The sequence below is a fragment of the Diabrotica undecimpunctata genome, chromosome 4, assembly GCF_040954645.1.
Source record: "Diabrotica undecimpunctata isolate CICGRU chromosome 4, icDiaUnde3, whole genome shotgun sequence".
Classification (NCBI taxonomy): domain Eukaryota; kingdom Metazoa; phylum Arthropoda; class Insecta; order Coleoptera; family Chrysomelidae; genus Diabrotica; species Diabrotica undecimpunctata.
In genome coordinates, this window is record NC_092806.1 from 137,426,040 (window position 1) to 137,439,592 (window position 13,553).

General features: G+C 35.3%; 1 protein-coding gene across 3 annotated transcripts in view; it reads left to right on the forward strand.

Moving 5' to 3' along the window:
- LOC140440100 (mitochondrial amidoxime reducing component 2-like) overlaps positions 1 to 13,553 on the forward strand; it is a 36,600-nt gene that overhangs the window by 13,046 nt on the left and 10,001 nt on the right. For all 3 annotated transcript variants that reach the window (XM_072530379.1, XM_072530377.1, XM_072530378.1), the window contains exons 3-4: positions 7,740 to 7,932; positions 9,609 to 9,895. In XM_072530379.1, coding sequence (XP_072386480.1) covers positions 7,740 to 7,932; positions 9,609 to 9,895 — 480 coding nt within the window. The remainder of the gene's footprint in view (positions 1 to 7,739; positions 7,933 to 9,608; positions 9,896 to 13,553) is intronic.

The following is a 13,553-nucleotide window of genomic DNA, read 5'->3' on the forward strand; positions in this document are numbered from 1 at the left end:
TTGATACCAATTACGTAGATTCTTTCTTCAACCATGAGTTTTGCCTTCGGCCAACAGATCTTCTTCTTTGAATCTCTTCCTGTATTATGAGTCTCAAAATTTCATATTTTGGTCCCCTAATTACGTGGCCTAGGTATTCCAGTTTTCTAGTTGGTATTGTAGTGATTAGTTCTGTTTCTTTACCAACCCTCTCCAGTATTTCTTTATTTGTAATTCTATCAGTCCATGATATTTTTAATACTCTGCGGTATAACCTGAGTTCGAAAGCCTCGAATCTTTTTAAATTGCATTTTTTTAATGTCCAAGTCTCAGCTCCATATAATTATAATGAAAATATATAACAGCGAATGGTACGTCAGCTAATCTCCAAATTTAGATTTTTGCACGTTAGGAATGGCTTCATTCGTATAAATGCTGATTTGGCAATCTCTATTTGCCTGTTTCGCTCTATTCTGCCTGTAAAATATCTAATACCTCGTAAACAGTTATATACATATATACAAAAAAAATGCAAGTAGTTTAGCTTATAAAACACGATAAATATATATACAAAAAATACACAATAAGATCATAACTGAAATATACTGTGCGTACAGTACTAAAAAAACAAATGAGCATTAAATATGAGATATTTCTCGTTAATTAATACTAATCGCAATTCAAATTTTTTGTCAATACATTTTTTCTTCTATTTTATGTAATTCTGCCACTGCTCTTTAGATACGCGTTGGTAAGCTTCTTTTATCAACCGTTCTACCGTTTTTTTTTCTTTAAAATCGACGTTATTTGTAGTCACATACCTTTTCATTTGACTCCACGACATCTCAATCGGGTTCAACTCGCAATGGTAAGGCGGCGGTCTCAAAATCTTAACGCCATATTTGCAATTGTTTCAATTTTGTACTTGTTGTACTCGTTCCTAACTAAATGCGGCAGCAGTATCCAGTAATTCACTTTTTAGGTAATTTTTCTCGAAGAAAATGTCCTTTTCTTTGCCTTTTGTTTCACATTTTTTTCGGGAAATCAAATTTGGAATTAGCGTCTTCTCAAATCATTTTTCATATAGATCCCCGTTCATTTCGTCGTTGTAATCAGCGGTCCTTTTCGTAGCGGTCATAATAAAGTTAATTCGGCCCATGCCACAAAACCAGTTTCGCTTTCAGCATGAAGAAGAACAAACCGAGGACCTCTTTGGGTTAGAGCTTTCAGTCCAGTAGAGGGCCCTTTTATGAAGGCTTCTCGTGGATTATTGATCGTTGTGTCGCTCCATTCCTTTTTCATGAAGCACCGACGCTAGTTCAATACTTACCGGTATAAACAAGGTTTACCTTATCCTTCTACCTCAATGTTTTTATTCGTCTGAGGTACTTGTGTCTCCAGGATATGATAGCTTTTCTTTCCATGATTATCGAAACTCGATCTCTTTTACCATATTCAAAATCCATGTCATTTAGTAGCCCACGAAATGTCGTTTTATGAAAAAGCTGGTAGGTCATCATCAACCTTCACTCTGTTCATTATGGTGTCGACGGTTGGTGGTATGTTTTCCAAAAAAAAAAATCATGGACAATTTTCCTTATTCGAGATTTCACTCCCTCATCGTAAGTATTCTCACGTGAATTGGACTGGAAACTGTTTCTCTTTCTTTTTTGTACCGGTTTCAGTTCGCCTTGCTGGGCCTCCTCGCGGATGTCATAAATTTTATGGACACTCACACCGCACATTTTCGAAACTTTTTCCGCAGTAATAGTCAAAATGTGACCATTTTTTATATTCAGATAATAGTTCAATACATTTAACACCACACGTTTTACTTGCACACTAATAGTCATACCCTGTTTGAAATGAACGACAGATACTGATACAGATACTTTAATCCGCTTGCAAAAATGAAATAGAACTGAGCTTTCCTAGTTTTTGCCAACAAGTTTTTGATCTAATGGTCAGTATCCAAATCGACAAAGAGACGTGTTTGCTTTGCGTAGACAATGGGGATTAAAACTGATTCGCTTCTCCTAATGACTTTATACTACTACTACTACTACTTGTCGGTTTATAACGTTCTCCGCCGTTTTCCGACTTCCAATCGCCACTTAGACCGGTTGTTCCATAGATCTTCTTCTATGGCCCTCTCTCTCTGTTCTTTATTTATTCCTTCGCTCCAACTTTTTCTCGGTCTACCTCGTTTTCTCTTTCCTTCTGGTTGCCACTTTAGTACCTATTTCTTTTGGCATTCGTTGTTCGTCCATTCTTTGTATGTGTCCGAACTAGATAAGTTGTTTTGTTGTTAGGTCATCTGTGATTGTTCGTTTGATTCCCATTATTTCTCTAATGCGTTTGTTATACTATCACTATAAAGTGATACTTTTTACTATAGTCTCATATATCCTCTTTTTATTTTCTTTGCTGAAGGATTGGTCCCATAAAATGGTGTTTAACATTGTGATGGCTTTTCTCCCTGACGTATTTCTCTCTCTTATGGCTTTGTCTAATGTTCCATCTTGTGAAATAGTGATACCTAGGTATTTGTAGTTACAGCAGTGCTTTATCGTAGTGTTATCGTCTAATATGAGATCTTTTTGTTCTGCTCCAATGCACAGGTATTCGGTTTTCTTTTTATTTACTTCTAGACCCCATATATCATACTCTTCAATTAATTTTCGTGCCATATAGTTTAAATCGTCATAATCTTGAGCCATTATTACTTGATCGTCTGCAAAGTTAAGCGTATATACCATAGTATTGGTGAGCGGTATCCCCATTGTCCTGCATTTTTGTTTCCATCTTTTTAAAGCACTTTCGAGGTATATTTTAAATAAAGTGGGAGACAAGCAACATCCTTTTTGATGTTTAATCCTTTTGGTGTTATAAATCCTGTTGTTAGTTGTGTCCCTGCTTTTATCTTTGTTATTGGTTGGTTGTATAGCACTTTGACGGATTTTATTAATTCTATATTAATATTCGTGCTTTCCATTGATTGCCACAGCTTCTTCAGTGGAACGCTGTCGTAGGCTTTCCGTAGGTCGACGAACAACATATGAATCTCTTGATTCCTTGCCTTTTTTTTATTATCTGGGTTAAGGAGAAAATGTGGTCAATAGTGGATCGACCCGTACTAAATCCTGCTTGTTCTTCTGCTTCATAATCTAAGTATTCTCTCTCGATTCGGTTCTTTAACACCTTTCCATATATTCGACTCATAGATCCGGTTACAGCTATTCCTCGGTAATTTTCACAATTATTTTTATCACCCTTTTTATGTATAGTGCTGAGGTATGATATCTTCCATTCCGTAGGGATTTCGCTTGTGTTTATGCATTCTTGAAAAAGTTGTCGAAGACATTCGTACAATTTGTTCGTTCCGTACTTAAACAATTCTCCGGGTATATCTCCTGGTCCGGGTGCTTTGTTCCTCTTCAGCTGTTTACATACATTTTTAATTTCCTCTGTTGTTAATCTTATTGGCGAGCCAACTATTGAAATTCTATCTTGGTTTTGATTTCTATGTTCCTGAAATTCGACTCTATTCTCTACCAAAAGTCCTTTGAAATACTCTTCCCAGTCTTCAGGTTTTATGCTCTGTATTACTTTTTTATTCTTTTCTTTTGTCAATTTTTTTAACAGTTTCCAGCTTTCTGTGCTTCTGGTTCCTCCTGGATAAGTATTTATTCGTTGGCAGTTTCTTTCCCAAGACTCGTTCTTCTTCTTAGAGATTTTCCTTCGTAAGCCTACCTAACCTAACCTAACCTAACCTAATGACTTTATAATGATCTTAATTTCCCAACGAATGTGTTTACAATGGATTCTATTGAAAATTGATGAAATTGAAATATAGATAAGCTCTCGACAATGAATTTTTGATATATTTTACTTTTTTATAGTAATTTTCTTCATGTTATTGTTTAGTTCGATAATGTAACTCTCTTATTTGTACATCGATGGTTGAATTATGCTTTAGTTAAAACAATAATGATAATCTTTTATACAACCATATGCAATTGTCGTGTGCGCGTATATTCCAGTGCTATGATTCTTAAATCCGGTCCTGATACGCCGCTCGGCGCAAACCGGCAGCGTGGTCGGTCGTTCTCTCGTAAGAAATTCGTTGCCTATCTTACCTGCACTGCATTCTAACTGTAGCTTCGACTATAGTTTCCTTCTGATTCAAATTTGTAAGAACGTAAGATTATCAGTTACATTCGATATGTTATGAATGATAAATATTCAAATACAAATAATATACTATAAACACATTTAAATCGGTACCGCCATTACGAATACGATTCTTTAACAAATAGAACACAACTAAAACAGGAGTCTCGCAATTAACACATCAAAGGTTTATGTTCTGGTATTTATAGTAAAACGAGGTATATATTTGGGCAGAAAAATTAACAATTAAGGCATGGACGAAGAAATTGCAAGTGCTGGATTTATAAACATGCTCGAGGTTCTCTCCAATCTGAAATTTTGCTATTCCCTCCGCTCACAACACTGAAATGCTATATATGGACCTTACTTTTATTCGGTTGTGTAGATATTGTTACGAAAGATTTATCCCACATAGGAAAAGTCCGTTGACGAAAAAGATAGTGAAGTTTGAAACGTCAAAAAATTATAATTATATAGTTGTCAGTTAGTTATATTGTATTGTCATATTGTTGGTGTTCAATAAAGTTAATTTTCAAGAAGTGTAACATTGGTGACAGCGGTGGGATAAAGAAATATTTAGCAGTTGTTAACGGTAAATACAAGATCCACTGATTTTGACAAAGAAATGGATACGTCCGGACCCCCTGCATGGTTTTTAAAAATGAAACAAGATGAAGAGAAGCGTAGACAAGAAGAGAAAGCGGAAAATGAGAAGCGTAGGCAAGAAGAGGAAGAGGAAGAACAGAAAGGCGAAGAAAAAGTTATTGCATATTTTAGTAAAACAATGGGAAAGGCTGAAAAGAATTATTGTGTTACCAGAAAAGAGCTCCTAGCTATTATAAAAGCCCTAGAACATTTTCATACTTTTCTTTATAACAGAAATTTTATAGTTAGAACTGACCATAGCGCTTTGCAGTGGCTAATGAATTTTAAGAAGCCAGAGTGACAAGTGGCTCGGTGAATAGAGAGATTCCAACAGTATAACTTCGACGTAGTACATAGAAAAGGGCGTCTCCATAACAATGCCGATATTCTTTCTAGGCGACCCTGTTTGGAACGACAATGCCAGTACTGTAAAAGACTTGAAGATAAAGAGAACATAACCGAAGAAGTAAGTCTCCAGGTAACCACAGTTATACAAGAAGAAGATAATGATCAGACTTCCCTGGAAAACCTTAAAAAGAGTCAAAAGAAAGATAATGACTTAAAAGTCATACGAGAATGGCTTAAAAATGGAGTAAGACCTATTTGGCAGGAAATAACCAAATACAGTGGAACTATAAAAGCGTACTGGGCTCAATGGGAATCTCTGTATCTTTCTAATGGTCTAATATATCGAAAGTGGGAAAGTTCCGATGGAGTACGTATAGTTCAACAAGTGGTACTGCCGAAATCACACATTAAAAGTGTGTTGCAAGAACTTCATAGCAGTCTTTCTGGAGGACATTTTGGAGTCAAAAGAACACTGGCCAGAGTTCGAAACAGATTTTACTGGATCAATTGTCGCCGAGATGTAGAAGATTGGTGTAGGAAATGCGATTTATGTAATGGTAAAAAAGGCCCTAGAACAAGAAGTCTTGGTAAAATGGCACAATATCTTTCCGGAGAGCCTTTTGAACGACTTGCAGTGGATATTCTTGGTCCACTTCCGATGACAGAGAGAGGGAACAAGTACTTAATGGTAGCAATGGATTATTTTTCAAAATGGCCTGAAATTGTACCCCTTCCTAATCAAGAAGCGACTACAGTAGCAGAAGCATTTATAAAACACGTCGTATCAAGACATGGAGTTCCTTTAGAGTTACATTCTGATCAAGGACGAAATTTTGAATCAGAATTATGGTAAGAATTAATGAAAATCTTGGGTATTAAGAAAACTCGCACTACGCCACTCCATCCTCAATCAGACGGAATGGTCGAAAGACATAATAGAACAAAAGATTGGGATAGTTTAATTCCTCTATTCCTGTTAGCCTATAGAAGTTCCGAACATGAAGCAACTGGTTATTCTCCATCAATGACGATCACCGGAAGAGAAATGAAGCTTCCTCATGATCTTATTTTCGAAAGATTGCCTCCCTGCGAAGAAGAACGTTCATTCCCGACCTACATTGAAAATTTGAAAGAAAAATTAGAAAAAGTCTACGAATTTGCTCGTAAAAGTTTGAAGCTTCAAAGTGATAAAGCCAAGGCCAGGCTCGACATACATGCTACTGGTACAACTTTCGCAAGAGGTGACCCAGTATGGTTATACAATCCCACACGTAAGAAAGGACTTTGTCCGAAACTTCAACGAAACTGGGAAGGCCCGTACACCGTCCTGCAGAAAATAAATGATCTAATCTATCGCATCCAGTTTTCAGCTAGAAGTAAACCCAAGGTAGTTCATATCGAGAGACTAGCTCCATACCATGGAACTGATCCACCTCGTTGGCTTCAATCGATTCCCGATAGTCCAGTTATTCGAGGCGAATAACTATAAAAGAGGAAGCAGTGTTACGAAAGATTTATCCCACATAGGAAAAGTCCGTTGACGAAAAAATAGTGAAGTTTGAAACGTCAAAAAATAATAATTATATAGTTGTCAGTTAGTTATATTGTATTGTCATATTGTTGGTGTTCAATAAAGTTAATTTTCAAGAAGTGTAACAATATTAAAAAAGAGAGGCTTAACAAAATTTCAAACTTTTTAAATATGGCTTAATCAATCAATGAATCAATTCTGAAAATCAAAAAAGTTTATGTAATTAATGTTTTCTTTGCTTTAAATGTTAATAAAAACTTGTTACGTTTAAAGTTCTGTATAATCTTTAACAATAGAGATATCGAGATAATTTTTTTCACTAAAATCTGTAAAAGAATAAATCTATCTTAAAATATTAATAAGATGTAGCGTTTTGTTCTAATAAAGTCTATAGGGTGTTGCAAAAAACGATGAAAAAACACAACTTCATTTTTACACCCCGTATATGGGTAAAACGTTGATATTTTTTTAAAGACAATAATACATTGATTTACTACAAATATACCTATAATATGAAAAAAAACGTCATTAAAATCCAATCATTAGTTCAGACGAAACATAGCTTCAAACTTATGGTACATTTAAGGTGGTATAATTCCACAAGAAAATAGCTTCAGAACAATATTAAGGAAGGAAATATCTTGACATAATAGTACGGAATACTAAAAAAATGAACAGAACTTTTAAGAAACAACTTTAATGAGACATAAAGAAGCCGAACTTCACAAATCCAGAGGTATAGACTAATTACTAAATACAATCCAAGAGCTAGCAATAAATATACGGATAAACTAGCAGCGGATGAATGGAATACTCACATAAGTAATTGCACAAAATAAAATAGCTGGTAAATACTATTGTGATTTCTGATTTCATATTTAAAATAAAAAATTGGAAAAACCGAGCTCGAAATATATGGGAATAGGGAATAATTCTTTAACATACCAAGACTCCAAAAAGGTTGTCTTAATGCTTTCTTTTTATCTTTTTCTATTTATAATTATATAATCGTCGAAGTTATTCTGTGCCATTAACTAAAGTCTTTAAATGAACATATTTTCAGACAATGTAAAGAATCAATATCTATATTAGATTGTGGTGACGAAGCTGCTGCTTGGTTTTCAGCTTACATCTTGGGAGAACCTTCTGGGTTTAGATTAGGATACAACAATGGATCTCATAAAAGAACTGAAGTAAATCACTGCTATAACTATTTAATTCAACATAACAATCGTGGATTGACAACAGAATCGACGGTAAGAAAACATAAAAACTAATTTATTTAATATGGTTCAGAAACGATATGATTCAAACTTAATATTTTGTATTTTTTTATGTTTTATATTTTGGAAATTTTATTTTGTTTTTGACGTTACTACTTTCAGTCCAGGATTCGTTTTTACAAAGGTTTTTTAAATATACCACACTAATACAGTCTGTAACATTATCTTTGGCTGAAAACCATTTTGGAGTCTGGTTATGTTCAAGAATTCTTCTGCATTATGATCTATTTCGGGCTTTGTTTTTTCTATTTTTTAATTTTAACATTGAAATATCTTGTTTGTCCCTTAGCGTAAACTTTAGTCTTTTCATTGTTATACTTCCTATTGATATTTTCTGCATATTTTATTCTTGTTTCGTCGATATTATTAATTATATGGGTATTTTAAATTCTGTCCTCGCGTTGTATTCACTTGTTTTTTCAAGAATCGGTCATCTGTCATAAAAAATACCCGTCCTTTTGTTAACTTTTATTATTTAAATTTTCTTTTACATTAGTTAAATTTTTTGTGGAAAACACAGTGGTATTTACCAACTATTCTTCTTGGGGTATGCTCTCAAAATTGTATAAATTATGAATAATATTTTGTATGCTATATTAAACAACGTGATTGCCCGGTAGTTTTTGGGCACACATGAGAAATGGATGTATTGGTATTAAATGGAAAAAATGAAGAATTTTTAAAGTGGAAATTGAAACGTCAATAAACTTATTTTAAACTTCAATTGAGATTCCCTTGTTGACTAATTCATCAATGTGTCTGCTTTGCAATTTGTAGAAAGCACAGTGGTAAAAATTTGTTATTTTCACCAAGTAGAAAATCTTAGGATTTCTAATGTTGTTATTAGATGGCGTTGTAACGTCTGGAAATAACTATTCTTATAATTAGTGTACTATGACGGGAGAGATTTAATTTCGATTTAGAACCTCTACACATGTCGTTCTGATGATACCTTTTTTTTCGTTTTTATAGAGGGGGGGGGTTTGGAATCTTTAAAAGACATCTCAGTCCAGGACGCCGCCTGACTGACCTTAGTGTATAATTCGTTCTTCGTACTCCCAGCGATAGTTCCCGAGGTACTTTAAAATGCCCTACCCGAATCTACGCCAAACTCCTACCTGCTAAACCAGACTCTCCTCTGTCATCCAGCGATCCGGAAGCGGAATGGCCGCTGTAAGGCCGGCATCACTTTCGAAACACTACCATCATTCCTTCACAGACTGTCAGTAAGGAGACTTTCTGTCTCTTTCAGGTAGCGCGTGGAAGACCCTCATCGCTCCTAGTACGGCATCACTCCCAGGCGGGCATTTCCTCCTTCTTCTGGTGATACCTAATAAGGTTGAAATACGCATTAGCGGATGGCAGATGCCCTGCATTGAAATTAAATCTAAACCGTTTTTCTGTTCTAATAAACTTATTCTACGCCGTAGAAATTCAGTACTTGATTAATTTAAATAAAAAATTTAGATTCCTGAAGATTTACTTGTTCCTTACATAGTCACCCTGTTTTTTTGATTTTCTTATGTGAATTTTTATTTGTTAAAAATGAGATCAACTGCTCATTTTTCTCTTTTTAGGATATTTTTTTGTATATTAATTAGATTATTAAAGCTACGATTTAATATTTAATTGTCATTTTTTACTTATAGGGATTAAACGCAGATCTTTGCGCTTTGCATCTTATAAGTGCATCGTCTGTTGAAGACATAACTAAAAGAACCGGAATCCCTGAAATAAATGAAGATTGTTTTAGACCTAATCTGATTGTAGAAGACCAGTTTTTAGAACCGTTCGCGGAAGATAATTGGGAATACATTCGAGTAGGAGAAGTTATACTAAAAAGCGTTTTAGAATGTACTAGGTGTATTATGACCTGCATTAATATGGAGACTGGTATTAGAAGAAGAGATAGGGAGCCATTAAAAACTATGGAAAGGTAAAATTCTTAGTAGGATTATTTTTTATTTAATGCATTTGTTTCGAATTTTGAAGAGATTTTCCTGTCATGCGGACATACATATCCTGTCAGGTAAACAGACATATTAGATATAAATAGTAATGCATCTTATAAGTTTATGGTATAAAGTACCTCGTATACAATTTGTAATCAAAAAATATTCTGTACTGAATAGTGTGTGTAGAGTGAGAAATCAAATAAGGGATGAAATAAAATCTGATAATTAATAGTCGCAAGGAGAGTGGTACAACACCGTGTTTAAAAAGGAACTAATCTACAAGCTCCTGAGCAAGGTGACATATTTGAGAACTGCAAGACCCGCAAACTTAAACAACGAAATGCTGAAGATTATTTCAGGCAATCCTTGGTAGTAGTACAAGTAAGCCAAAAAATTCAATAACGGCATGCTTCAAGGATATATTCAGTTTCTACTACTCTTCAACCTGTACATAGCAGATATACCAAAAGCTAGAGCTAAAAAGTTTAATTATGCAGAAGATAAGGTTATAACACCGAAATCTGAAACACTTCGAGACCGTACCAACAAATAACAAAATATCTCCGAAAATGATAGCAACCTAGTTCGGCAAAAACAGAGACCACGTGGTTTCAACCGACAAATAAATTAGTTATTGAGCTACTTACAATATACTTTGATGGTAAAGTGCTACTCCATAATACAACCCAAATTACCTGAGTATTACGCTCAACAAAAAAGACCTTAACAACTTCTTCTTAAGGTGCCTTCTCCATTACTGAAGGTTGGCTATAACTACAGCAAATTGCTCTCTATCTTGAGCTGTTCTTAGTGTCGAATGTGTGTCCATGCCTGTCCAGTCTCTTACATTCTTCAACCAGGAGCATTTTCTTCTTCCTGGACCTCTTCTTCCTTCCACTTTCCCTTCCATTATAAGTCCCAATTCTTCTTCGCACCTCGTTGTTGGTCACGTGCTCTGTCCAAGAGATCTTCAGCATCCTTCGAAAAATCCACATCTCAAAGGCTTCTATACGCCTCATACTTGTAATTCCGAGAGTCCATGTTTCCACTCCGTATAGCAACATGGAATAAATAAACGTTTTTACAAATTGAAACCTTTACCTTACCTTAACAACACCATCCAAAAATTAGTCGGTACAAACTGGAGGTCTAATGCATCTTTACTGCGTAGCTTAGCCTTAAGACTCGTTTACTCGGCAGCGGAATATTGCTATGGTGGTTAAATAGCAGAAATTCACACAAAGAACTTGGATGTCAAAATATAAAATCAACTTCTACATACTGACTATATTGAGTAATATCTCGCCACCACACTTACGTAGAGTCTAAGTCAGGAAGTATCAAAATCTGAAGAACAACCTGCAATTCCTGAGTAGAGGAATTGACCAAAACATATTGCTCTCCAGACTTCCACATTTTGTTAGCGCGCAGACCCTAACACAATTTTTTTTCTCTTGCTTTATGCTGGAAAAAAGAATAGGAAAAACAGGCCCTCCCACAATTCAACAACTCATTGCTACCAATGACCATACCTCCAGATTGCCTCAAAAAGCCTAGACTACTCTGAATATAACCAGGATGGAACATGGATACTGCAAGGTGTCTTTCTTTAAATGGCACAGAGCTTCTTTCCAAAATATGATTGCAGTGCGAAGAGAAACAATCCACCATACCGCGACAGAATGCCCTCTGATATATTACGCTGGTTAAGTGACCGACTTGAATACATACTGAGCCTGAAATGACTACATAGTGAACCTCAACATTCGGCTATGACCATCTATGTACTATCTATATATTTGTTTTGTCATTGTAGTCTTACTGTAAGTGTACGTGATTTGCATAAGCCATATAAATAAATAAATTATAAATAAATCAGTACGCAGTATAATGACCTATGGAGCAGAGAATTAGGTAATAAATAAACGAAACAGGTCCAAAATCACAGCAACTGAAATGGAGTTCATGAGAAGAAGCTGCAGAGTAACAAAAATGGATCGCATCAGAAATGAGGAGATAAAACGAAGAATGGCAGTAGAACAAGACATACTCAGCTACATCTAGGAAAAACGTTTAATTTGGTATGGACATGTGAGAAGAACAGATCATACAAGGTGGATAGCAAAGATTTCGGATTGGAGCCCAATAGGAAGGAGGAAAAGAGGTAGACCCTGAAGATCATGGAGGGATGAAGTGGACGAGGCCATGGAAAGACGAGACCTTTGAGATGGAGTATGGCAGAACAGAAAGGACTGGAGACGTTGGCTGAAAAAAGGAAGGCGGCGACAGCTGTAAAAATCCTTATTATTAGTTAGTGCTAAACTTTACAACTTCTCTTATCTCTAAAAATTCTGAAAACTCTTTAACTCTGCTTCTTACAGAATCATCGAAAAGATCAATAGGAACAAAACCTCAGCAAATAGACGATATTGTAAAGCAAATTATTTAAAGAAAAGAGCATTCATTTTATTTTGAAAATAAGATACCTATGTAATTTTCACAAGCTTTTAGCAGACATCAGACAAAATTTTGTCACATATAATCAGAAACAAATTGCGGAAAATTTTCCACGAATTAAATTTCGTCTGGGAAAAGTCCGAAATAATATTTGTGATGAGAGGGAAAGAAGATTTAGAATATCGTCTAGAATAATTTATCGAATAAATAGAATAATTTATTGGAGGCTATATTTAAGAGAAACTCGAAAACTGAGAACAGAATTCAGTTATACTTTTTATCTGGATAAAATATGGATTAATAAAGAACATTTTGTAAGAAAAGTTCGACAATAAAAACAGGTTACAAATACGTGCCAGGAGTTTAAAAATTTCCAACAAAACTGTGTTCGCTTCCAAAATACGCTTCGTCAAAACATAAGCACACATTAGCACGTGACGATAATTTGAAGATCCGTTGTACAGAATTACAATAAGCCAAAACGTTCAGAATTTAATTAAAGCATAAACTAACTTTAACCCTGGAACTGCACTGTTGGGTCTCAGAAACCCAGAGAGTCATTCATTGCAATGTGACATACGCATGAGTTGTTTATGTGTGTCGTCACTTTATCTAAATTCAGTCTGTCGTAAGCCGAGTTAGAATACGGGTCATCCGCTGCATTTTAGTGAAACAACGAGGTAAGATATTTCCAGAAGTACAAGCATGGGTACCCCGGGCCCAAGGGTGATGTCTACGGTAATAATTTTGTTTCAACTTATTTTTATTTATTTTAGTATAATGGCGTCAACTAGTAGAGAAAATAGTCGAGTAAAGGCATCAACTAGCAGAGAAAATCGTCGTCCTTTAACTGAGGTAGAATTACAGAGAGAGGCAGACAATTTATGGGAGAATGAGAGTGAAAACGACATCGTAGACGATATGTTTGGAGGGAACGAGTCTGATGAAGATTACGTTGAAGAGCAACCGTCAGACAGCAACAGTGAACAAAGCGACAATAAAGACGAAATAGTGGATGAACCAGTTAGAAATATTCCTAGTTTACTGCGGAAAAATGGTCATCGGTGGAGCACACAAGCACCAGCAAGACAGGGTCGTACAAGACGAGAAAACATTGTAATACATTTACCTGGCCCCAAAGGAGAAGCGAGCACAGTTCAATCTCCTGAACAATCTTGGAAT